Source organism: Onychostruthus taczanowskii, unplaced genomic scaffold (genome assembly GCF_017590055.1).
Source record: "Onychostruthus taczanowskii isolate IOZ18803 unplaced genomic scaffold, ASM1759005v1 scaffold116, whole genome shotgun sequence".
Lineage (NCBI taxonomy): Eukaryota > Metazoa > Chordata > Aves > Passeriformes > Passeridae > Onychostruthus > Onychostruthus taczanowskii.
Genome location: NW_024498294.1, coordinates 1084110 through 1108367, shown reverse-complemented (window position 1 = coordinate 1108367; position 24258 = coordinate 1084110). Strand labels below are relative to the sequence as shown.

The following is a 24258-nucleotide window of genomic DNA, read 5'->3' as shown; positions in this document are numbered from 1 at the left end:
TTCAGAGAAAACTCTGCAGAGGAAAGCCTAATTTCACTTTTTAATTGGGGGTGTGTAGAAATGGGTAATGAATGGGACAACGTTCAACGCTGGTAGGAATTTAAGGAGAAGGAGCTAGGCTGGATAGCAGCAAATGTGGCTCAGCCAGGAAGGATTCACTCTGTTGTGTGTCATTCACACTGGATCTGCTGGAAGAGGTAAATATTTCAGAATAATGCTGTAGCTGAGGGATTTTTGCTAATGTGACCACAGGGAATTGTCTGTCTGCTGCCTTGAGAAACAAGCCAGGTAGGGAATTCAGTGGATTTCCAGAAATGAAGTCTTACACTTTAAAGAATTTCCAGTAAATTTCTCTCAATCTGTAACCCATGGATTATCTTCTAAAAGCTGAACTCCTTCTTTTTAATCCTTGAGCACTGATGGCTGGGGAGTACACGTGGGTATCCAGCAATATTTGTCAAAGACCATTTTTAGCTCTTTTAGAAACCTGTGGGTATATTTCCTGTTTCAGTGTTTCCATGAAACCCTCAAAAGGGAGATTGGGACACTACACAGAGCCTGTAGCTCTTATTCTGGATATTCCAGAAAAGACAAAATGTCACATTGACTTGCAGGGACAATTTAGTATCCAGACACTCTCTCTCTATTTTAAACACTTTTAGTGACTAAATGTGCCAAAAATCCACTGGGATTTGTTTAACTTTGCAGTTGTAGCTGTGCTTGCTCTGGAGGTGTTTCAGTGATTACCACACCACTGCCCTGGGAAAACACCTGGCACAACCAGCCAGTTTGGTTTAGATTCCCAAATATCAGACTCTAGAGGGGGGGATACAAAGTCTGGAAGGAAGAATTTCTTTTTAAGGCATGATCTCTGTCAGATATTTGCTTTCTGTAGGGTGTTAATGCTGTCACTGCCATGTCATCATCACATCACCGAGCTCCTCAGGGCAGCAGGACAGAGCAGGGCCAAGCAGTGCCCAGTGTGTCTGCTCCTCCTGCTCTCCTGCTAGTCCAGATTGTTGGATTTGGGTAGAAATAAGGTCAGAGCCAATTTCCTGCAGCCTGAGTGGTGTCCTGCTGAATTCAGTGTGTGTTCTGTGTAGTGCAGGAGCAGTGTCCAGCCCTGGGCAGCACAGGAGGAGCTGGAGCTGCTGCAGAGCCCAGAGGAGGCTCCAGGGTGAGCAGAGGATGGAGCAGCTCTGCTGGGAGGAAAGGCTGGCACAGCTGGCATTGCTCACCTGCACAGGAGAAGCTTTGGGGTGACTGAGCTGTGGCCTTGCAGGGCCTGGAGGGGCTGCAGGAAACATGGAGAGATGTGGGAAATGGATTTGTAGAGAGTTTTAGAAATTTAATAGAAGGTTTATATAGTGTGTATTTGTATGTAAAGTTTGAGAAAAGAAATGTTGATTTAGAAATGTTATAGAATAGGATAGGTATTGTTGAGGGAGAAATTGAACTAGAAACAAGACATCCAACAAGACTTTGGACAAGGGCATGTGGGAAAAGGACAAGGAAAAGTGGGAGTAACTTCAGACTGACAGAGATTAGGGTTAGATGGGGCATTGGGAAAGAAATTTTCCCTGTGAGGGTGGACAGGCCCTGGCATAGGGTGCCCAGAGCAGCTGGGGCTGCCCCTGGATCCCTGGCAGTGCCCAAGGCCAGGCTGGACAGGGCTTGGAGCAGCCTGGGACAGTGGAAGGTGTCCCTGCCCAGGGCAGGGGGTGGAACTTGGTGATTTTTGAAGTCCCTTCCAAACCAAACCATTTATGATTCCGTGCTACTCTGGGGCTAAGACTCATAAAGGTAATCACTGCTCAAATATGTGTTTCCCTCCTGGAAAAGGGAGAGTTCTCCCACACATTTTTGCTCAAAGGTATGTGATCTTCTAACTATTACTTTTTATTTATGCAATGAAACTCGAAACTTCTCTAATTTGACAGTTATCTTTTACAGTCCTGTAATGTATAGAAGATGATTTAGGCGTTAAAGCTGAAAAATGTTTCCCAGCTTTGATATTTCCAGGACATAGAATGTTCTATACCTGTTCTCTAAGACAAGATTGCACCATTCTTTACATTTTCAGTGTCAAAAGATAACAAACCACACCAGAGAAGAGAAATCTTGCAAACCAGTACATGAAATCCAGTAATTAATTGGCTGAAGAATGAAAAAAGCTCTTTTTAGATTCCTTTCATTGAAGGGTAATTTTTTTTTTACTTTGATCTATAGAAAACATGTTTATCTTAAGTAAAAAAATCCAAGAATTTCACAAAGTAAGCTGCCAGCCTTTTGGTTTCACAGTTTTATATTTAGCATTCAGCACAGATTTTTTAAGTTTATGAGTATAATTTTCCAAGGTTGTCATCTAAGTAGATAAGGCAGTAGAGAATATCTCAAATATTTAATACCTTGTGTTCTCTGGTTCTTTCAAAACAACTTGTTCCTTCTCAGCTATTTCTTTTCCACCTTGGAGTTCTGCAGTCTGGATGCATGGATCTGTCTCTCCCAAATTAGACAGCAATTAGCTCAGATTAGACAGCTACAGGGAAATGTTCCACCTTCCTGACAGGTATTTGGGCATGGGAAAACTCCTGGCACTTCAAGATCCACAGAAGATTCTGGTGCTTGGAATCCTGAATTTTCAGAATTCTCAAATACCTGCTCAAGTTTCTGAGTCAGAAACTCTGTATTTGCACATATTTGCAAATGTATTTGCAGGATACCTGAATGCATTTGGGTATGAACTATTCAAAGCAATAAATTTTCACAGAAATAGATGAATATTAATTGCATAAAGTGCAATGAGAGAAAGAAAGATGTGAGTTAAGGAAATATCTTTAGGTAGAAACTTAAATTTACTTTCACACAGGAATAAAGGGTATCTAAAAGATTTTAATCCTTTTCCCTTAAACTGGTGAGGAATCTGTGCAGCACTGGCCCTCAGGTGTGTTATGATTTTTGAACAAGGAGCTCAGTGACGAGGTTCATGAGGTAAATATGGGCTGGCTTTGACAACTGCAGGGATAAAAGTGCACCAAAATATAAAATAAAAAGGGCTCTGTATGGGGGCACTGCATGATTTTGTTGTTTTTATGCCCTCAGGATGCTCTGAGGGCAGAGCCTGGCCCAGGGTAGGAGGGAGCTTTGCCCCTGAGCTCCTGGCTGGGCACATCCCCATGGACAAGGCACCTCAAGGGGCTCCTCTGTTTGGGTGCTGTTTGCTCTTGGGTTTTTTAAAGCCAAATGGCCTGGAAACTGCTCCAAATGAAAGTGGGAACATGAAGGAACCTTCCTCAAACAGACTGGAGCTGTTCTTCAGCTTCCCAAATCATGAAATAACTCAAGAAGTACCCCAGAACATTCCTTTCAACACTGTGTTGGCAGCTGTTAATCCTCTTTCTCTTCAAGAGCCTGCTGCAGCTCCTCCAACTTTATTAAAGACACTCTTTCCCAGGAAAATCCAGTGTTCCCATAGCCAATAAATAGTGTGTAACTTTCAGAAGGTTTGTTTTCAAATTGGGTGGAAAGGTTGCTGTTCAGTTATCTCATAACCTTCCCCTCTCCAGCAATTCCAACAAGAGAGGAGCCCTTCTTCCTCTCCCATGCACTGAAGCACCGAATTGAAATGGGTTTGAGTACTTTCTTAAACAAATCAGTCCTATTTTCAGCAGGTATCTAATGTTGAAATCATCTCCCAGTGAGATTTTATCCGTGTAAATTTTGCACATGCGGTGATGAGAATTGAGGGAACAGAGGTAACCTTTGGCAATGGGATGTCCCTGAATGTGGGGAGCACCAGGTCCTTGTATGAGGTCTAATTTCTTCCTGGGTTTATTCTTTTATGTATACTGAAAATATGCTGAAATATTTCTTTACGTAGTTCTACTAGTTCTATAATTCTAACTATTTAGATAGTTCCTGACTATCCTTTTTTATTTCCTTTTTAATCCACATTTGTATTTAGATTCAAGTGAGATTTAAGCCAGGCTTACAATATTTGTTACTCTAAGTAGAATTAGTCTGTACTGTAGTAATTTTGTCATGATTTTGTTCAGCCCAACTGCACAGACCCTTGTGACCAGACCTCAGCATTTCTGACAGACCCCCCTTTGGAGATGTGCCCTATTATTCCCCCCCAAATTTATCTTTTATTCATTAGATTCCTGGAACTTTTGCCACTCTTATTCTGTGTTAATTACAGGAAGAAATGTAAGAATCTTCACTAACATTTAGCCAATCTAAATGTGTGTGATCAGAGGCAAAGAAACCTTCAAGCAGAGCGTGAGACACCCCAAATCCACTCTGGCTGGGATTTAATATTCTACTCACAAGGCAGATATGCTGTGGAGAATTAATACTTTGCTACTACTGAACTAAAACCTTGCCCTGGTTTGAGTTAACCTTTCATTCCCAAGTCCCTCATGGCAGTGGAATGTGTTTCCCTCAGTATGCTGCCCAAGCTCAAGTGCCACCAGTCCCTGGCTTCTCTCCCAGGCTCTGGGTGGGTTCAAGGGGCTGAAGTGCTGAGGATTTTTACACAACAAAACAACACCCCCCTCAAACTGCTACAACAGAAAAACAAGCTCAATACCTACAATAAATACTTTCAAACTTTCATCAGTTTCTGTTTTCAATGAGATCCAACAGCTAATTAATGATTTTTATCTTCAGTGCAGGACAAATCTTTCTCACAGCAAAGTTTCACACAGCCTGAAGTTGTTGCCAGCAAATTCTGCTTAAACTGGCTAGTACCAAGCAGGGATTTGATGTTCTGGAGTAACTGAAATGGTTACCTGCACTTGTACTGCTGTGGTCTCCCAGGTTCTTGGGCTTTTATCTGTCAAGAAATGTTGTTGATAATCATTTCTTCAAATCAAGAAGTGGCAGCAGTGAATTCTAGTGAGAAAGAGTCAAGACATTGCAATGAAATATCTGTTATTTCTCATTTGATTAAAGAGGGTCTTAAAGATGCTCAGCTTTAACAAGTCTTAAATTAAAAAAAAAAAAATTAGGCTAAAATTATTTCTTTCTTTTCACCCAAGTATGATTGAAAGCAGCTGAGCTATAGATTCACTACAGAACTTTTCAAATGTTTGCTCTTTCAAATCAGAGGGGAGCACACTGAGGGCTGATTTTACTGCTTGTTTCTGTGTTCTGTGCAGGAAGAGTTGATGAGAACAAGGCAGTGCAGGTCTCTTGCAGGTAACAGAAGAGGAGGAAGGACTGGAAGAAGTTACAGAACTTTTTTGTCGTTGTTTTCAGTGATTTATGGCAGGTTTTATGTAGAAACTGCACTGCTGAGGAGCAGAGCTCTGATCTGACCCCTGAATATCAACCTCATGTCTCAGACTCAGGGGGAAATAATATATTTTCAAATGCTTCCCCTTTTTCTACTATTTCAGTCGAATAATAAAAGAATAGGCGTAGATATGTGTGAACTGAGGCTTTGTGAGAAGAATTTAATATTCTGATTGCTCCCTCCTATCAAAACTTCATCCACTGCTGCTGCTCAGATGGTTCCAGCAGCAGAATTTAGGTCTGGCTTTAGGGAGAGCTGTGAGGGATTTCCCTGCTGGCCTCTGTGCAGGACTTTCCCCTCCTTGGATCCATTCTTTGCACACATTTTATGTTGTAGATTAATTATCACTTCTGGACTTGTTGCTGCTCCCTTTCTGAGGGAAACACCAACCCTTTGTTCTGCTGGAACAAAGGAAATCCAAAGCGATTGACAGCATTTCAGGGTAATTACAACCTCATTATGGTGCTGATAGTTCCCCTTGATTGGCACCACGTGTCTGTTTTCAATAGGACCCGCAGGGATAATTAATTGTGGCGAGCCCATTAATTTGCCATTGTGACACTTTACAAAAGTACCAGGCCAAGAGTCCAGCGTGGGTGAAGGAGGTGTCTCTGTTCTCTGGGACTTCAGAGCATCCAGAAAACCGTGAGCTCTTTCTGCTCCCAGGAATCGGTTGCTTTTAAAAATCTTCACCTCAAGCCTTCCTTAAAAATGATGTTCTTAAGGCAAAGGCATCTTTTGGTGGGTGAAATATTTCAATCATGAGAGAGAGAGAACACTTATTTATGAAGTTGTTTTGTAGGTAGGAAAGAAGAGTGTAGGCATTGAAGTGACTTGCACATCCACTGTGGAAAAGGAACCTTACTCATGTTCAGGTTCACACTTGCAAAAATAAATCCAAATGGCCATAAAAACCTGGGTTGATTAAAACACAAGGATTTTTTTTTCATATTAGCTCACAGTGAAAATATAGCTGAATGAAAAAGGTTTCCATTTCACTATTATTGTGGCCCAACCATAAATATTTTGTCTCAGATTTCATCTTTAAAATGTACTGTTTTAAAAGGCCTTTTAGTATTTATTATTTATTCCTTTTCTTATCATATTATGCCAATTTTTGTCCTGATTCTCTTGCAATTAATTCCTCTTCAAAGTGATCTAAGAATGCAAGGATTTCATTTGGGTGTAGATGAGTTTGTAAGGAGGGTGGACCTCATCCTAGGTAAAATTCCATGTTCATCTGTCAAACAGCTTAGAAGAGCTTGAATTTTAACGATGTATTTCATCACCTCTCTGTGTAATTATGTCTCAGTGATGTTGTGTGCAGATATCAATTATGTCCTTCCTCTTCTTGATTAAAATAACCCTTCATTAAAAGCCACCTCTCTTCATTTGGGTGCATTTTGATGACAGAACTTCAGGCACTTTGCAGGTCTTGGCTAACTGAGGGTGCTCTGAGCTGGATCACTTCTCTCCCAGATTAGATGGTGTAGAGTTGAAAAATAAAGATTTGAAGATTAAATATTTGAAGAATAAAGATTTAAAGAATAAATGTTTGAAGAATAAATATTTAAAGAATAAAGATTTGAAGAATAAAACCAGTTCCTGGAAGGGGAGGAGATGTGGATGAGGTGGCAGCAATTTTACATTTAAGTAGATAATATGTAAAAAGTTTGTGTTGACTTCCTGCCCCTTTATTTTTGACTGGGAAGATCTGTCTTTATTAATTGGGAAATGTGGAGATAAATGCTGTGATTTTGGGGTTTAATTGTGATTTTTGTTTACCCTGTTAATTCTGTCATTCCCCAGCTAAAGAGGAAATTTTAACCCCACATTTTAGGAGTGGCTGCCTCCATCAGGAGCAGCAGCTGCAGCTCTGGAGTTATGGAACGTGCCCAGGTGCTGCTTCAATATTTCCATTTTCCCTTGTGGCATCTCCAGCCTCCCACTCCAGCACTCCAGGAATTTCCCTTCATGCTCACCTGCTGAGGGTGACAGCAGAGACAGAGCAGATTCCTCCTTTTTTCCATTTTAAAATTTAATTTTATTTCATTTAAATGTTTATATCTCATATAAATATTCTATTTTTCATATAAATATTCTATATCATTTAACTGTTCTACTTCATATCCCTAAATTTATTGACTCAGACAATAACTGAACCCAATACAAAAGGAAGAATTATTTTATATATTTAACTGTGGTTTGCTTGGTTTGAATTTAATGCTTAACCTTTCTACTAAATTGTAATTAAATGTGTATGCCTATGTAGACATTAATTATATCATCAGTTGAAAGCAGTGAAAATCAATTAATTTGTTTTCACTCACATTGTGGAGGGAGTGGAGTGCAAGTCAGGTTGTAATAATTTGTAATTTATATTTATTAGCTTATAACTTTAACTTTATTAATTTATAATTTCGGTATTTATTTATTTATTAACTTGAAATACAGATTTTAAAGAAATCTCTTCTCAGGATGGTTTATTTCAGGTTGAGTGTTAAAAACTTTAATGTGAATATCTTTATGTGTGCATTCATTGCTTTAAGTTGCTTCAAAATTTTGAGGTTTTGAGAAGAAATATTTTAATGTTATAGTTCCAATTACAAAAGGAAATTAATGAAATTTAACAGGTAAAAATAAAGGTTAGATTTTTTTTCAGGAAAACATATCAAATTGAAAAAAACCCATTTATTGAGGAAGGATTTTATTTTTGGCTCCTATGTGTGGGTAACTAATTCAAATAATTTCTTTTTCTTCACGTTAGGGAAAAGAAAATTGTTGTTCTAAAATTAAAATTTTGTCACTTACCTGAAAAAGTGAAACATTTGTTCATTCATACCCAGACACAAAATACTGGGAATATTCTGCTTTTATCTTTTCTCTTCCTTTCAACTGTAGCACAGGGTATTTTCAGTAGTGAGTAAAGAGGAGTCCTTGAATCCAATTAATTCAGTTTTAACCCATTGTTTCACAAGTAATGCTGCTTTTCTTCAATATTATCTTTTTTTTTTTTTTTGAAATTAATGCAGTTTCATGCCCGTATTTCACATGTAGTGCTGGTTTTCTTCAATATTGTATTTTTTTTATAATTAATTCAGTTTTATCCTGGTTTTTTTGTATGCAATGCCATTTTATTCAATATTATAATCTCTTTTTTTTGTAATTAAGTCAGTTTTATCTCAGTATTTCCCATGTAGTGCTGTTTTACCTCAATATTATATTTTTTTTGTAATTAAGTCAGTTTTATCTCAGTATTTCCCATGTAGTGCTGTTTTACCTCAATATTATATTTTTTTTGTAATTAATTGAATTTTATCCTGGTTTTTCGTATGTAATGCCATTTTCTTCAATATTATCACACTTTTTTGTAATTAATTGTAATTATTTTATAATTAATTTAGTTTTATGCCAGTATTTAACACGTGACACTGTTTTAGCTCAGTATTATAATTTTTTTTGTAATTAAGTCGGTTTTACCCCAGTATTTCCCATGTAGTGCTGTTTTAGCTCAATATTGTAATTTTTTCCCCTTCTTTTTCTCCATGGAAGACGAAGGGTGCTGGCAATTTCCGATGGGATTGAGCACATTGGGAACCTGCGCTGGGAGCTCGCCCTGTGCCTCCTGGCTGCTTGGACTATCTGCTATTTCTGCATCTGGAAAGGGACCAAATCCACTGGAAAGGTGAGCCTGAAATATTTATTTCCACCAGAACAGGAGAATTTTACATTCTGTGTGAGGAACTGTAATTAATTTCAATTAAGAGTTGTTTGAGGCTTTTGTTCCTTTTGGTTTCGTAATTTCCTTTTCCCCTAATTCTCTTAGGTGAGGCTGGGTGGTTTTATTTTTGTTAATTTAGCAATGAGCTTTACTGGAAAGAAACCAGGTTGTGTTGATTTCTGTGCACAAATTCTGCAAAATTTGGATTTTGCCCCAGACTGTCAGGAGTCAAAACTCTCAAACCCACAAGAGAGTCACTGAGAGTCTTGATGCACATAAAAAGAAAATTTAAAAATACAAATTGAACATGAGGAGCAGAAATAATGAAAGCACTCAGAGAGGGACCAAGATGGTCATATTATGGGGAAAAATAAAAATATTTAGCACTTTTTGAGTGAATTCTACTCAATCCTGGGAGCAGGAAGAGGGAGCCATGGAGTGAGGGAGAAGCTGTCCCCGGAGTGGTATAATCCACAGCTCTGAGTAGAATTTATGAATAATCAACTATACTGAGAGAGGAAAAGAGCCCCAGATCTGGAGGGAGGATCTAAAAAAAGCGCTGGTTTCTCATGTTGGAAATAAAGGAAACCAGGAACAAAATTGATGCATTGAACATTTTATTTTCAATTGTTTCTTACATAGTTTGGGTTGTGGTTGGGTTTTTTTTTTGTTTTTTTTTTTTTTTTTTTGTTTGTTTTTTTTTTTTTATGTTTTAGTGACCTCCATTATAAATCAAATATTTCAAATGTAATGGATTTTTGAAATTCAGAAAATGCCAGAGTGGAATTTTTCAGCTGTGTCAACTGCATACATCCTTGGTACTATGAACATTTTGGCTGCTCCCAGTTGCTGATTCTGGGTGTGTTTGCCAACAGTGCCACTCAACCTGCTGCTGCATTTCTCATGCAAGAATTTCCACACACACACACACATGCAGAGATTGCTGCAGCCCCACCTTCAGCACTGCAGGGAAATCACTGCTGAGAAACTGTCAGGGGTGGGGATTGATGCCTTGAGAGGGCTGCCCTAGAGACCAGACAGAGCTAAAGAATGAAGCAGGGATTGATTCAAAGGATCTCCTCCATGGATCCACCTTGGGCAGCACCAGAGCCCAGCCAGAGCTGCACCCAAGATGAACCCAAATGGTCCCAAAATGCACGAGCGCTCACGGGGTCTCTCCCTGGGATCAGCTCTGCTCCATGTGCACATTGCAGTTCAGTGTCCAATTCCAGCTCAGCCCCTGCACTCCCATCCTGCTTGTTTTTCTCTCTCCAGCCCACGGGGTTTGTGCTCTTGGGCTGGGATGGGGATCATTTGTCCTTGGTGCCCAGCTGGAGCAGGAATTGTTTTGTCTCCCTGCTCTGTGCAGAGCTCACCATCCCCTGGTATGAAGCTCAGACCCACACACTAAAGCAGCACAGAATGTGAAAAATAGAAAAGCTAAACTTGAGGCATCATGATGAGAATGAATAGTTTAGAGGGAGGGGAAAAATCCTAAAGAGAGGAATCTGGAGAAGCCAAAGTGATGCAAGGGAATGACAAGAAAAATGTCCTCATGCCTTTGATGTGGGCTCGGGGAGGTGCACGAGCACTTTGGAGTTTTCTGAGGGGTTGCAGCTGGAGGAGAAGAAATGAAACTGAGCAAAACTGGGTTTTTCTCTCCATCAGAAGGAATGTCTGAGGATGGAAATGTATTCTAGCATGGTTTAATCTGCCCCAGGGGTGCAGGGAAAAGCTCTGTGGCTGCATGTGTGTGCACGCACGCCAGGCTGGGCCTGGTGCACTCACAGACAGAGCAGGGGGAGCAAGGCTGGGCTCAGAAGGGGCTGAAGTGACTTTGGAAAGGATTTATTTTACATTTCTGGAGTTTACATCCAGGATTTTACTGTTCTTCCATTCTTTGAATTTATGCCATTTCCCCAGAACCAGATCTTGTGCTTTGAAAGTGGATAACCTGTCTGACCCTTTTTTTTCCTTTTTCTGATGGCTTAGCTAAACCCTCAGCTTTAGGTAGGTGGGATAAATTGATTTTATTTCAGTGTGATTTTGATAAACACCTCTCTGATGAGGTCAGCCTGGGAAAGAACAGCCTGTCTTGAGCACGAGAAATGGGATAATAAACTTTTCAACAAGTACAAATAACTTCTAGTCTTGCAACAAAAGTGCACAGAGAAGGGAATTCATACCCAGTATTCAGCTTTATAGGTCTCAAGCTGAACACATTTAGACCAGGGTTGTGTAAGAGGTAGACTCATGGTATACTTGCACCATGTAAATCAGTTTGCCACGAGCAGCTGTTCTGTTTCCAGAATGCTGAGGAATTCCTCAGAACTGGTGAATTCCCACACTTCTCAGGACACTCTGTGGTACCCCTGAACCTGCCTTTGCAGAGGTCCATGGCTCTCAGGAAGGATCTGTCCTAGCCAATACTGATAATTCCTTTTTCCAGCTCTGTTTCTGAAGTGCAGTTTTTTCCCCTGGGCATACATTTACTGTTTTTAATTTTTTAATGCACTGTTTTTTCAGTATTCTTCCACTTGCCACTTTTCCCAGCCTAATCTCTGAAAATCTGGGCCATGGCATTGCCTTCCCAGCACAGCAAACTTCCCAGCTTAAAAACAAGGGCAGCACTCAGGTGTTAGGGATGCTATAAATGGATTAAATGATCTGAAATATAAATGATGTAGCAGATTTCTCAGCTGAAGTTTCCATTTCAAATCTAATGCCATTTCTGAAATTCATATTTAAGCTCATCCATAAGCCTTCCCACTAAACTGAATTTATTATATGCTCATTTCCAGGAAACGTTGAAAATTGACTTCTGGGGTTTTTATTATAATAGTATAACAGTCTGGTAAATTTATGACATACTTTAATTGGATTGAATAATTTCAATGACAAAATACCTTTATTCAAAGCAAAAACTTCTTAAAGTTTTATCACCTTTGAAACTTTTTCAAAGGGAGGTGTCTGTGGGATAGGATAGTGGAGAGAAAGAGGCAGGGAAGACAGAGGTGAGATGGAGAAGGTGTGTCCTCCCCACACACTTGTGCTTGGTGAAATATTCAGGAGGTTGGTTCACCCTTTTCCTCTTTTTTACTCTGCATTCTAATGCATGGTGGAAAAAGAATCTGAGCCTTAAAAGCTGTTATAAAATAATCCCATCATTCTCCAACCAGCACTACCACAGATCATGAATATTTAACATTTCAGGATATTAAATATATTAAGACTAACGTAAAGTTTAACTCCAGAGGAAGTGCTTATTACACTGTTAACAGGATGTTCCAAACTTTTCCATTACTGTTCTTGAAATTCATCATTTTCTCACAAAGCATTTCCATTTCCCCTTCCAACAGATGTGAAATAGCAGAATAAATCCGGGTGATTCTGGCAGCTTTCAGGTGAAATAGCTTTGTGCCCTTTCAGAGGTCCTTGTCCTTAATTATTCAAGCTCTTCTTGCCCTGAATTATCCAGTCTTAAATCTGAAGGTATTTGTGTGCCAGCTTTCACATTTTAAATGTTGCAAATATGCAAAATGTGGGATCTTTCAATGAGAAACTCAAAATCAGAAGGAGAAAAATACACCAATGCAGTTATTATAATTTGATGTGTATTTTGAAACTTGCTTGATAATATCTGATCTTCCATCTCATGGAGAAGAGTTTTCAGTAGCTGAGATCAAATGCTTCCAAAGATGAGGTAAGATCTATCTAGAAGACTGAAGAAAGTTATTTTTTTAACATTTAATTATCATTCCAGTTTCTGATCATTAGGTTTGGTTCAGTATCTGATTTTTCCAAAATACTTTTGATTTCTGGTTATGACAATTCTGAGCTTTTCTATATTGTACACAGAGCTGCTGAGTCTTCCTAATTTTTTGATCTTCCTGTTTCATTAATGAACTCTTCAGGTAGAAGGGAACCTGCTTTTTTATGGATCTTGATTGTCCATTTATTAATTTAACTAAATGTCCTCGTGCTTTAAACGTTGAAAGAGCAACACCAGTAGCTGCCAATGTATTTTTCCTAAATTACTTGCTGAAGGCAGTAACCCTAATATTTTCCTTTTTATTTTTTATTTTCATGAGAATTTTTGCAAACAAAGCCTTCCACTGAGCTCAGGTCTCTCTGCCCCATTCCTTTTGAAGCCTGCTGGACTCAAAGTTACAGAAAAGCAATTCAAGTTTTCTTTCCTGCTCTTGGTTAATTTTTGGGTACATCAACACATCCCTGTCCTGTGCTGATATTCCTGGTCTGAAACCCTGGCAGGGACTTGGAGTTATAAAAATGCAAAGGTTGGGAGGGACCTTGGAATGTCTCTGGTGAAACTTCGTGGTCAAGGAAGGTTCAGCACTCAACTTGGAACTGTTGTCTTGGTGTTTGGCTGCATCTTAAAAACCTCCAAGGGCAGGGATTGCTCATGTCTTGAGAAAACCTCTTCCAAAGCTTGATTTCTCTCCATTAATCAATTATTCCCTACATGCTGCTTCATTACAGTATTTGATTTTGTAAAAAAATAATTTCTTTTTTATTACCATGTTACATTTCTGTTATCCAGTCAAATCAAAGCTTGTTTATTGTATCATCTGTGTCACTACGGAGCATGGGTTTGAGAGTCTCCAATTACTGATTTGAAAAGACTTCTGTATTAATAATCTAAATTCATAGACTTAAGTTAAAAAATAATCTAGCTTTCCTGCCTGGACCACTTGAGGTGGAATGAGAGCTAATCAGCACTGAGGTGCTTCAGGATTTTGTGCTGTAGATGAGGAGAAGCTGAATCAAAAGTATTAAAACCCCCACAGCCTTTGTATAAATTTTAATTTATTGATATCAGAACATTTACCCCACCCACAGCACATTAATTAAACTGTGGATGAGGTTTTGTCATGCTGTGACTCAACACCAAGGCAGCATTTCCTGATGCAAAGTGTTAAAAGAATATTCTCCCTCCAGGATTTTACTGAATATTAGAATATTAGAATATCACACTGATTGTATGAACACTGAGCCAATTCTAATATATTCTGGGCCTTTTTGAACGGGCTCTTGTTAACATCATGCAAATATTCTTTTGCCAGAGCTGAACTCAAATAGTTCTTGCTCAGTGAGTTTTACTTCTGCACTAGTTACTGGTTAATAAGTGATGAGAAATCCTTCTCATTGTGCAGAACCAGCTGCAAGAGAGAAAAATCTCACAGGAATCCATTCTTCAACATTTCCTGGAACTCCTCTACATGCCATAATCACGGAATATTTTTCTGTCTGATTCTGACTTCTGAATATTTTGGTCCTTTCCTTCTCTTTGTGCTCAGTTCCCTGAATTTCCACTTCCTGCTGATGTTAGAAGGTGTTGGATTTAAGCTGCCTCTCAATATTTTATATTTTAGAGCTGCCCCAGGAGCAGAGGCTGGTAAATGCAGAGGGTGGTGGTGAGAGCTGGGAGCAGGGATGTTGTAGACCCAGAGCCAAGAGGCTGTGGATATTGCTCTGAAATAAATCTGCTTGGCTTTTCAGGTCATAATCAAATTTGCAAATGTCTTGCAAGCTCTCACCAAGCCTTTGATGATATTGGGGCTCTGTCAGACACTTTTTACCCCTTTCCACCCTGCAGATGCTCTTTACCCACAGCCCAGAGAGCTCTGCTGGGAGGTTTTGCTGTGCTAAATGAGCAAAAGCTCTGATGTGGCTCCTCTCTCTACACAAACACGAGCTAAGATGCTGGATTAAATACTCCTGTGAGTCAAAAAAATAGCACATTCATGGTTGCACGTGATCTCCTTTATGACTTTTCACCTGAATTATCACTGAGTGTCCACTGCAGCTCTAGAAGGACACTGCTCAGTTTGCAACTCATCGTTGTAAACCCTCAGAAATTACCTGGCAGATTTCTGAGTGGTGTAGCTGTTAATATAAACATAAAAGGACAGTGGGCTCTGGTACTGTCCTTATCACCTTCATTATTCATTAAAGTATTCCACTTTCCACCACAACCACGCTGGAAAACAAACGCCAGAGCAAAGCAGAGAACTTTTTTATTTTCTCAAAGGAACAACTCTGCTGCTGCAGGTACCACAAGAAGCAGGATTTGGGGTTGAATATGTGCAAATGAGGGCATAATTTCCTCTTTTACTCTTTTGCTATTGATTTTTTTCTATTTTCCCTGTGATTGTGCTCATTGCCTTCACCTGTAATGTTCTCTAAAAGTTCCATTTAGGAAAATTAGTTAGATTCCATTCAGAGCCCCAGAGATCTCCTGCTTTGAGCATTTAATTTAACCTTTACATACAAAACTTAGACCAGAGTCCTGCAGAGGCTGCTGAGTGCATTTAAAGCTCTGATCAGTCTGAGGGGTTTAAGTTGAATTTCTGAGGGATCTGAGGATGTCCAGCCTGGAGAAAAGGAGGCTCAAGGAGGACCTTAGTGCTCTCTAAAATGATGTGGCAGGAGGGTACAGCCCGGGGGGGTTGGGCTCTGCCCCCAGGAAACAAGGGACAGGGTGAGAGGAGATGGCCTCATGTGGTAGCAGGTTTGGGTCGGATATTGGGAAAAATTTCTTCCCTGAAAAGGTGATGAGGCACAGGAAGAAGCTCCCAGGGCAGTGGTTTAATCACCATCCCTGGGAGTGTTCAAAGGACACGTGGATGTGGCACTTGGGGACAGTGGTGCTTTGCAGAGCTGGGTTAAGGGTTGGTCTTTTCCAGCCTTAATTATTCTGTGATTCCCTGCAATTCATTTTCTGGCTGCACAGCTGCTGTCCTTTGCAATGCTGCACTGCTCCTCACTTGGTAATTAATGCCACGGAGCACTTTGATCTGCTGAGCTGGGGGCACTGAAGGGCCAGTGAAGTGTCAGGAAAATTTTGGATTCTGTGTTAATTATATCTGTCAAAAAACAGAGATGAAAGAGAACAGGTACAGCCTGTTTGCTGGGACATCTTGACACAGAATCCTATTAACAACAACAGAAAAATGTCCTGAAAAGGGGTTTTGACATTCTTGTTAATCTGTGATGGGCAGGAAACAGTCGCTGCAAGCTGGACCATTTGTAAGGAATAATTGAGGTGGACAAGGAAATTTACTAAAAAATCCTTAATTCACACTCACATTTTAACAAGGTGTAACTAAAGGTAGAGAGCCCTGGGTTTTTTTCATTTTATGGTGCTTTTGAGGATCACCTGTCCCAGGCTGCAGTTCTGAATAATTCAAGATAAAATAGACACCTGACCTGTTGGGAGTTTATTCCAACAAATTAAGCTCTACACTATACACTACTAAATTAAACATATAAAATAAAGCTGCAACTGTAGTTAACTTTTGGCTATAATTTATTTTTCATTTTGCTGTTGAGGAAAATGCCCAGAATTTTTGTGAACAATTTAAAATGCAAAATAGGAGCTCCCAGGCCCTACTGGCTGAGTGAACTCCAAATATTCCCCTTTAGCTCTGTTTTTACAGTTCTGCTCCCTCTTCCACCTGGAGGGGAGCAGGGGATGGTTCATGGATGCACTCCCCAGAAAACTTCATTATCCAGACATAAAAAGTTATTTTTGCACTCCTTCACACACTTCCAGCTCATATTTCTTTATATTTTGTGAATTGTTTCTGTCACTCTCAGAACTTTGAAGGGTTTTTTTTTTTTTCCCCAAGGTTTTTTGTCCTGGTTCTGAGGTGAATTTCAGCTCTGTTAGTTTGAACTGGGCTTTGGTGGCTTTGAAATAATCTACCACACCATGTGCCCCACAATTATGTTCAATCTTATTGCTATTAATAATATTTTGATAATAAAATTGTAAAATGCAATGAGCAGAACCAAATAACTCAGCCCTATATCTGTTCTTTCCAAATGTGATCTTTTCCCTGCCTAAAACAAAGAATTTCAAATACACAGCAGTAAGTTTCAATGGTTTCTCCAAAGAACAGCATCTTTTTAAGCTTAAAGCTGGTTGGATTTAATTGCTTACCTCTCTGTAAGGCTTGAGCCTATCTATTCTGCCCAAAGATTTGCAGCAAGGCTGTAACAGCAGCCAGAAAAAGTCACAGAATTTCTATAGTTGTCCCAGTCCCTGAGTCACAAAGCAATAAAAACCCGAATAAGGGGAGCTGATATGTCTTTTGCTACTTCTGGGATATAAGCTGAGAAAGAAAATCAAGTGAGATTTGGATTTCTGTTTCTGCATGCACAGGCACTAGATTTACACTTATGGAGCTGGGCTAACAATTCTGTGATGCAAAACAATGAAAAATAATTAAAATTAAAAAAAAATAGGCCTGAACATTTCTTGTATTTCTGACATGGGGTAATTCTGTGTTTATTGAGGACCTTTCTCATTGCAGAGCCTCTCTTGGGGCCTTGTCATTTCCACTTGTGCAAAAATCATAGGGCATGTGGCCCTAAAATAAGAGAATATATTAATCTGCTGGGAAATCCAAGCAGCAAGAGAGCTCAGTGTGTCAAGATTAATGCATGAGAGAAGTGGAAAAATTCCTGGGATTAGGTTATTCCTTTTCCTTGAGGAGCAAGGCACTGCTAGGTATCCAGTGTGCTTGAAGAGCCCAAACTCAGAGATGGGTTTTTCTATATTTTACCCATCATTTTCCCTCCCCTCAGGAGTTAAGCCTTGCTTGCCAGCAGTTAAGACACAGTCACTAGTCCCAAAGAAAATTTATTTCTCAATAGCAGGCCATCTAAAGGCCTTAATGGATTCAATGAGGCAGAAAGAAGGAGCAAAAGGACAGAAACAAAAAAAAAAAAAAAAAGAAGGGAAAGAAAAAAAAAAAGAAAAAAAAAAAAAAAGAAAGAAGTAGGGCCCATTGTAAGAGCCCAGGAAAAGGAACTGGGCAGCAAGGATTGTATCTCCTGAAGTGTCTTTTGTTTGAGGCTGAAGTAACAGCAAAGAATGGCCCTTCATGGTGAGGCTTTAACCGTGGCCAAGGCTGATGTCTGTATTCAAAGGGGGAAAGTAGAACATTCATGAGATGCATGCAGAGTTCCTGCTCTCCGCCTCCTCCCTCTGAGGTTTCTAAACTAAGTTTTTTCTCCACTCTTCTGTGCTCTGAGCATTTAAGGACACCTCGGGTTTGTTAAAAAAAAAAAATCAATTTTTGTGCTTCTCGCTGCTTTTCCTGACCTGTTTGACAGCTGGGGATGGTTTCATATATAGGAAACTTCAATCAAAATCGTGGTTTTATGATTTCAGTCCTTCCAGCTGCACCTTAGGGGGGAAATCCACTTTTACATGAATATTTAGGGTGGATCTAAGCCCTGGTGCACAGCTGAAGAGAGTAAAAAGTGTTTCAGGGCACAGCTCAGGGCACATGCAGGTGGGAGAGGTTTTGGGCAGAGAAATCACCTGGTCTGTGAACTTAAAGTATGAGAAAGCAGAAGGGGCAGGGAGGAGCAGAGGGTGGAAGGCCAGCTGGGATATTTGCTGTGCCAATGCAGGGAAAATTGCTGCAAAATTAAAGGGAAAGCCCCAGGGCACAGATGAACACAGCAATCCCTGTGGGGGAAATGCACTGATTGGCTCAAGGTGACAAATTCAGGTTCTTTTTGCCATTGAGGCTACCGGGAACTTTTAGCTCATTATCAAAATTACACTGACCCACCAAAGAGGCTTTAGAAATGTGACAGTTGCAGTCATTTATTCAGAGTATGATCTCTTCATGGTTCAGAACCTGCTCTTCCTGACCATCCTCTTCCCCCCCTTCCCTGTAATCAATTAACAGTTGATTGAACAATAAAAAAACAAACAATTCCCTGCAGCAGAACATCCAATAGGAGCCAAAATAGAACATTTCCAGGTTATTATCATTGTTGATGCACATGTCAGGGTTAAAATGTTATTCCTTCAGGTGCAGGGCACTGCTGCAGGCTGGGATTTACAGCTGAGGGTTTTCCAAAGCTGCCTTTCCCAAAACTCTGTGGTTGCCACATCCTGGTCTCTATGTGTGCACAGAATTTCTGCACAGAAATTGCAATGAATATTGCTTTTCTTCTGTCTTGCTTTGTGTATTTGGAATACTATTTGCACCTTTTCTTCTTCAAGAGCACGCAGGGTCCCTAAGATGGGTTACACAAACATTTATAGCTCTGACTTTCCTAATGCTGCTCCAATTTAATATTTCTTCCCATGGAACAGAACAGCCACAACTCCCTATTCTCACACAGCCTGTTTGTCCTTAGCTCCTGCTAATCTGTCCAGCTTTAAGACTGGCTCCTTAACTGCAATTTTAGGTATCCATTCCCATACCCTGTATGCCAAGGCTATATTAAACCAAATTCCTGCCAGTGGGAAGGCAGGCTCTGCTCTCTGCAGCCAGCAAAGTCCACATTTCTGCCTTTATCTCCAGTGTGAAGATGTCTTTGTAGTACAAGTTTTGTTTACAAGGCTGTTCTTGTGAGATTTACAAACTCGAGCCCTGTATCCCACCCCAGTGTCAGCTCCTGTGGCTCACATCCAAACTCACCCCCAAGAATGGCAAAGCTTAATGAAATGAAATAAATTGCCTCATGAGCAACAAAGGCAGCTTCAGGCAGCTGCTGGTGCTGGGCTGGTAACTAAAACACATCTCCAGGAGGGAGCTGGCTGCTGTGCACCTGCTATTCACCCCTGCTGCTGGAAAAAACCTGTGTGCTCCAAAAAAGAAAGGAAGAAACTCAAAACATCCTGTGTAAGATGGATTGTGTCGTGGAAAGTAGACACTTGGGACAATTGTAGAAAGTGTGAGGCAGTGCTCTTAATTAAGTGTAGTAAAAAATTCTGGGTTCTTTCCTGTGGGTGCGAAATGAGTTTGGGAGAATTGCAGCGCTGGAGGTCAGTGAGGATTTTTGTGCCTTGGTTTGTGTGTCCCTTGTCCTTGGAGCGCCTTGCTGAGGGTGGAATCTCAGTGCTCCAAGTGTGAGATGAGCACAGGGAGAAGTCTGTGCTCCCCAGGGAGAGCCCCTTTACATCCCCAGAGCAGCCACTCGGGGATCTCTGCTCAGCTGAGGGCTTGGAAGGAGAGCTGAGAGATCAAAGCTTTTCTCTGAGAGAGAAAATCGGTCTGTGGCAGTCACGTACTCCTCAGCCCCCCTGTCTTCAGCCCAAGGGTTTTATCGTGTGATCCCTCTCATTTTTCTATGCATCACGTTACCTTTTCTTCCCAAACCCACAAATTAATTGCAGCAGTGTCAGATTGGTGTCCTATAAGCCAGGCTTGAGATGATTTAGCAGCTATGCTAAGAGGCTGCTCAGAGGGGAAGTTAGAGAGCAGTAAACCTCAGTCAAGGTGTGACTAACTGCATTAGGGGGGTGGAGTAGCCACAGGGAAGGGAAACATGGAGAATCAGGGTCAGGATGATAAGGATGCTTGTTAGTCTGCGTGCTGAGGCTATTTATTGTACTTTTGTTATTATACTTAATGCACAAGGAGCGTTGCAAATGCTCCATGGTGCATCCATCGCTCAGCTGTCACCATGGAGATAAGAGCTCGTGTTCCTCAGCGGCTGACAGGAATGGGCTGTCATGCTGGGGGCACACAAACACACCTTTTCCCAAAGAAATGGGAGCTCTTTATTCTCCTACAGAAGTCCTGGACTCCCAATAGAATCACAGAATCACTTTCTCACTCTGAGGATGCTCAGATGCTGGAACAGGTGCCGAGAGAGGTTATGGAGTTTTTGTATTTGGAGATACTCAAAATTCAGCCAGTCCTGGAGCCACCTGATCTTTTCCTCCTGATTTGTGCAGTGAAATGCTCTATATGCCACTCACATGCCCTACCTATAATTCACAACCTGAATTATACTAAATTTCTATGGCCCTGTAATCATTAGAAAGAAATAGAACATTCCAAGACAGGGCCTGTCTGTTTAGCAGATGTGTCATCTAGGGAAAGCTTAAGGTCTGCCAGATATGGGTTTTATGGTTTCGTTGGAAGGGACAGGACAATTCATGGATTCAGGGAATATCCTGAGTTAGGAGAGACCCACAGGGATCATCCAGTCCCACTCCTGGCCCTGCACAGACACCCCAACAATCCCACCCTGGGCATCCCTGGGAGCTCCTGGAGCTCTGGCAGCCTCAGGAATGTGCCCATTCCCTGGGCAGCCTGGGCAGTGCCCAGCACCCTTTGGGGCAGAACCTTTCCCTGATTTCCACCCTGACCCTCCCTGGCCCAGCTCCAGCCCTTCCCTGGCTCCTGTCCCTGTCCCAGAGCAGGAATCACAGCTGCCTCTCCACTGCCCCTCCTGGGGAGGTCTGACCCTCTTCCTTCAGCTTCATGATTACAAAATCCATCAAAAGACAAAAAGGTGTGCCTTTGCTACAGGATATCTTTGCCTGCCAGTTTACAAATATTTTCTTTTTCCCCAGCATTTACTGCACAAGATTAAATGGTGCTGTGGTGCCCAGAAAACTGCAGAAGTGACTGCTAGATTTAGGGATGTTTCTTTGCAAATTATCCACTCAATCCTCCAAGCACTGCAGCAGGTTTGCCACCACCAAACCTGCTGCAGTGCTTGGAGGATTAAGAGGATAATTTGCAAAGAAAGTCACACATACGATTAGTTTTGGTGCAAAATTCTAGGGGAAATTCTTCCTACCATTGAATTAATGTTCTGTATTTTTAATATTTGCAATTATTTGAAATGTTATGCATTTATTTGGTGACAGCAGAGTCTGGCTGACACATTGATCTTTTCCAGCTGACACTTTTTACCTTTTGAGGCCATCTTTTTTACCTTTTTCTGCCTGGAAAACCTCCCCTATAATCCTTTAGTCATTGCATTTCCCAGACTTCATCCAGCATTTTTTTTTTCTCAATGATGATGTTCATTTGGTAGTGTGTTTTTGTGTTGTTGTTTTTGTTTGTTTGAGGGGTTTTTTGAATGACAAGTGAGGAAAATCAAGCAGGAATCTAAGCTGGAGATGATAAGGAATGCTCTGGTAAATCCTGATTTTATTGGAAAACCTTGATTCACTGAAGCTCATAATTGAAGGGAATCCATGATATAATATAATAATATACAATATTATACATATATATACCTATAAAATCCATTATATAATCTGTAATAATTCCATGAGGACAACACTCCTTCAGGAAACCCAGTTTCATGTTCTGCAGTAAGAGTCAGAGAGCAAACAAACCCTGAAGCAGGAGAAGGAGTTGGCCAAAAATTTTGAGTCTATTCCAACACACATTTAAGATTTACACATTTTGAAGTGACAGGAAAAATCACCTCCTGCCCAGCCCTGACCTTTGCATCTCTGTCTGTTTGAAGGTTAACCATTTTTAGGATGGGTGAGGAGTGAGAAATGGAAGGTCTGTCTAGAATAAGTAGAAATTCCAATTAATGTAAAGTCTTGTTGAACCCCTGTTTCTGCCTGTTTAAAATCAATTACACAACTGGAAATTCAGGTGCTGCTGTGGGACAATTCTGAATTATTTTCACAGAATTGGGGGTGTTATGAGGAATAGTCAACCCACATTACACATTTTTTACAGCAAAATGCAAACCTCTGGGTGTATGTGTAACTCATAGTATCAGGTTTGTCTGTGAAGGTAAACTAGGTGGCATTGAGAGCTCTGAAAATCCTAGAAAGTTCTGGAAAGGAACAGCTTTGTTTTATAAAAGCTTGTACATTTTAAACACCTTTACAAAATGGAAAAAAAACCCCCAACCCTCAGTTGATTAATTAGTCCTAATTTATATTTAAAATTCTTCCTGATTGATTTTTAAAGTTGACTTTTACTTGATTAAATAGAAGTCTTTAATTCTGAGATATTTGTGGCTCTGCAAATTCCCTCCTTGATGGGAGCTCTACATAAACACTTTGCCTGCAGTGATGAGCTCAGCCAAGATGCTGAAATTTGCTTCCTCCCCATCACTCTTCCTCTCTCTGCCCACAACCAAAGGGCAGCTCTTCCTCTTTGTAGCCTTGAATGTTACACCAAAAAATCATGTTATAGTTACAGGATGCCATTATTTCACTGGTTTATCAGCACCATTTATGGTGGAGATAAAATAATAAGCTTCAGTCAAGAGCTAAAGTAATAAACTTCAATCAATCATTTTTTTCTGGGTAAAAACCCCACAAAAGCCAAAACATCCACTGCTTTTAAGGAAAAAACCTCCAACAAAGACATTTCAGGTGCCAGGGAAAATAACACCATGATTTTAGCATTGGGATTCTGCTTTTGTATTTCCACTGGGAGAGTTGTGTCTCTGTCAAATGGTTGTGCTGGTTTTGCTTGAGAATTCTACCCCAGACCTTCCCCACAACCAGAGGGCAGCTCTTCCTCTTTGTGCCCCTGCATGTTAAACCAAAAATCAAATTACAGTTAAAGGATGCTGTTATTGCACTGGTTTATCAGAACCATTAATGGTGGAGTAAAATAATAAACTTCATTCAATTGTCCTTTCTTGGTAAAAAACCCACAAAACCCAAAACATCCACTACTTTTAGAGAAAGATATTCCAGGTGCCAGGGACAATAACACCATGATTGTAGCATTGGGATTCTGCATTTTTATTTCCACTGGGAGAACTGTGTCTGCTTGCCAAATTGTGGTGCTCATTTTGCTCAAGGTTTTCTGCACCTTTCTACCTTTGAGAAATTCCAACACAGACCTTCCACACAACCAGAGGGCAGCTCTTTCTCTTTGTGCCCCTGAATGTTAAACAAAAAATCAAACTACAGTTATAGGATGCTGATATTTCACTGCTTTAACATTACCATTAGTGGTAGTGATAAAACAATAAAATTCAATCAAGAATTTTTTCTGGGTAAAAGCCCCACAAACCCTAAAACATGTACTGCTTTTAAAGAAAAAACCTCCAACAAAGACATTTCAGGTCTTTGGACAATATTAGGGACAAGAACACCATGATTTTAGCATTGGGATTCTGCTTTTGTATTTCCACTGGGAGAGCTGTGTTTGCTTGCCAAATTGTCATGCTGGTTTTGCTTGAGAATTCCAGCACAGACCTTCACCACAACCAGAGGGCAGCTCTTCCTCTTTGTGCCCCTGAATATTAAACAAAAAAACCAAATTGTAGTTATAAGATGCTGTTATTTCACTGGTTTATCAGAACTATTAATGGTGGAGACAAAACAATAAACTTCAATCAAGATTTTTTTTCTGTGTAGACTCCTCCAACCCCAAAACATCCATTGCTTTTAATGAAAAACCTCCAACAAAGATATTCCAGGTGCCAGGGACAATAACACCATGATTTCAGCATTGGG

The 24258-nt window shown here is 40.4% G+C and overlaps 1 protein-coding gene across 1 annotated transcript in view; it reads left to right on the top strand.

The window, feature by feature from the left end:
• The window catches only part of SLC6A11 (solute carrier family 6 member 11), an 89191-nt gene that overhangs the window by 13828 nt on the left and 51105 nt on the right, over positions 1-24258 (top strand). Inside the window, exon 6 of the mRNA XM_041427555.1 lies at positions 8852-8984. Coding sequence (XP_041283489.1) covers positions 8852-8984 — 133 coding nt within the window. The remainder of the gene's footprint in view (positions 1-8851; positions 8985-24258) is intronic.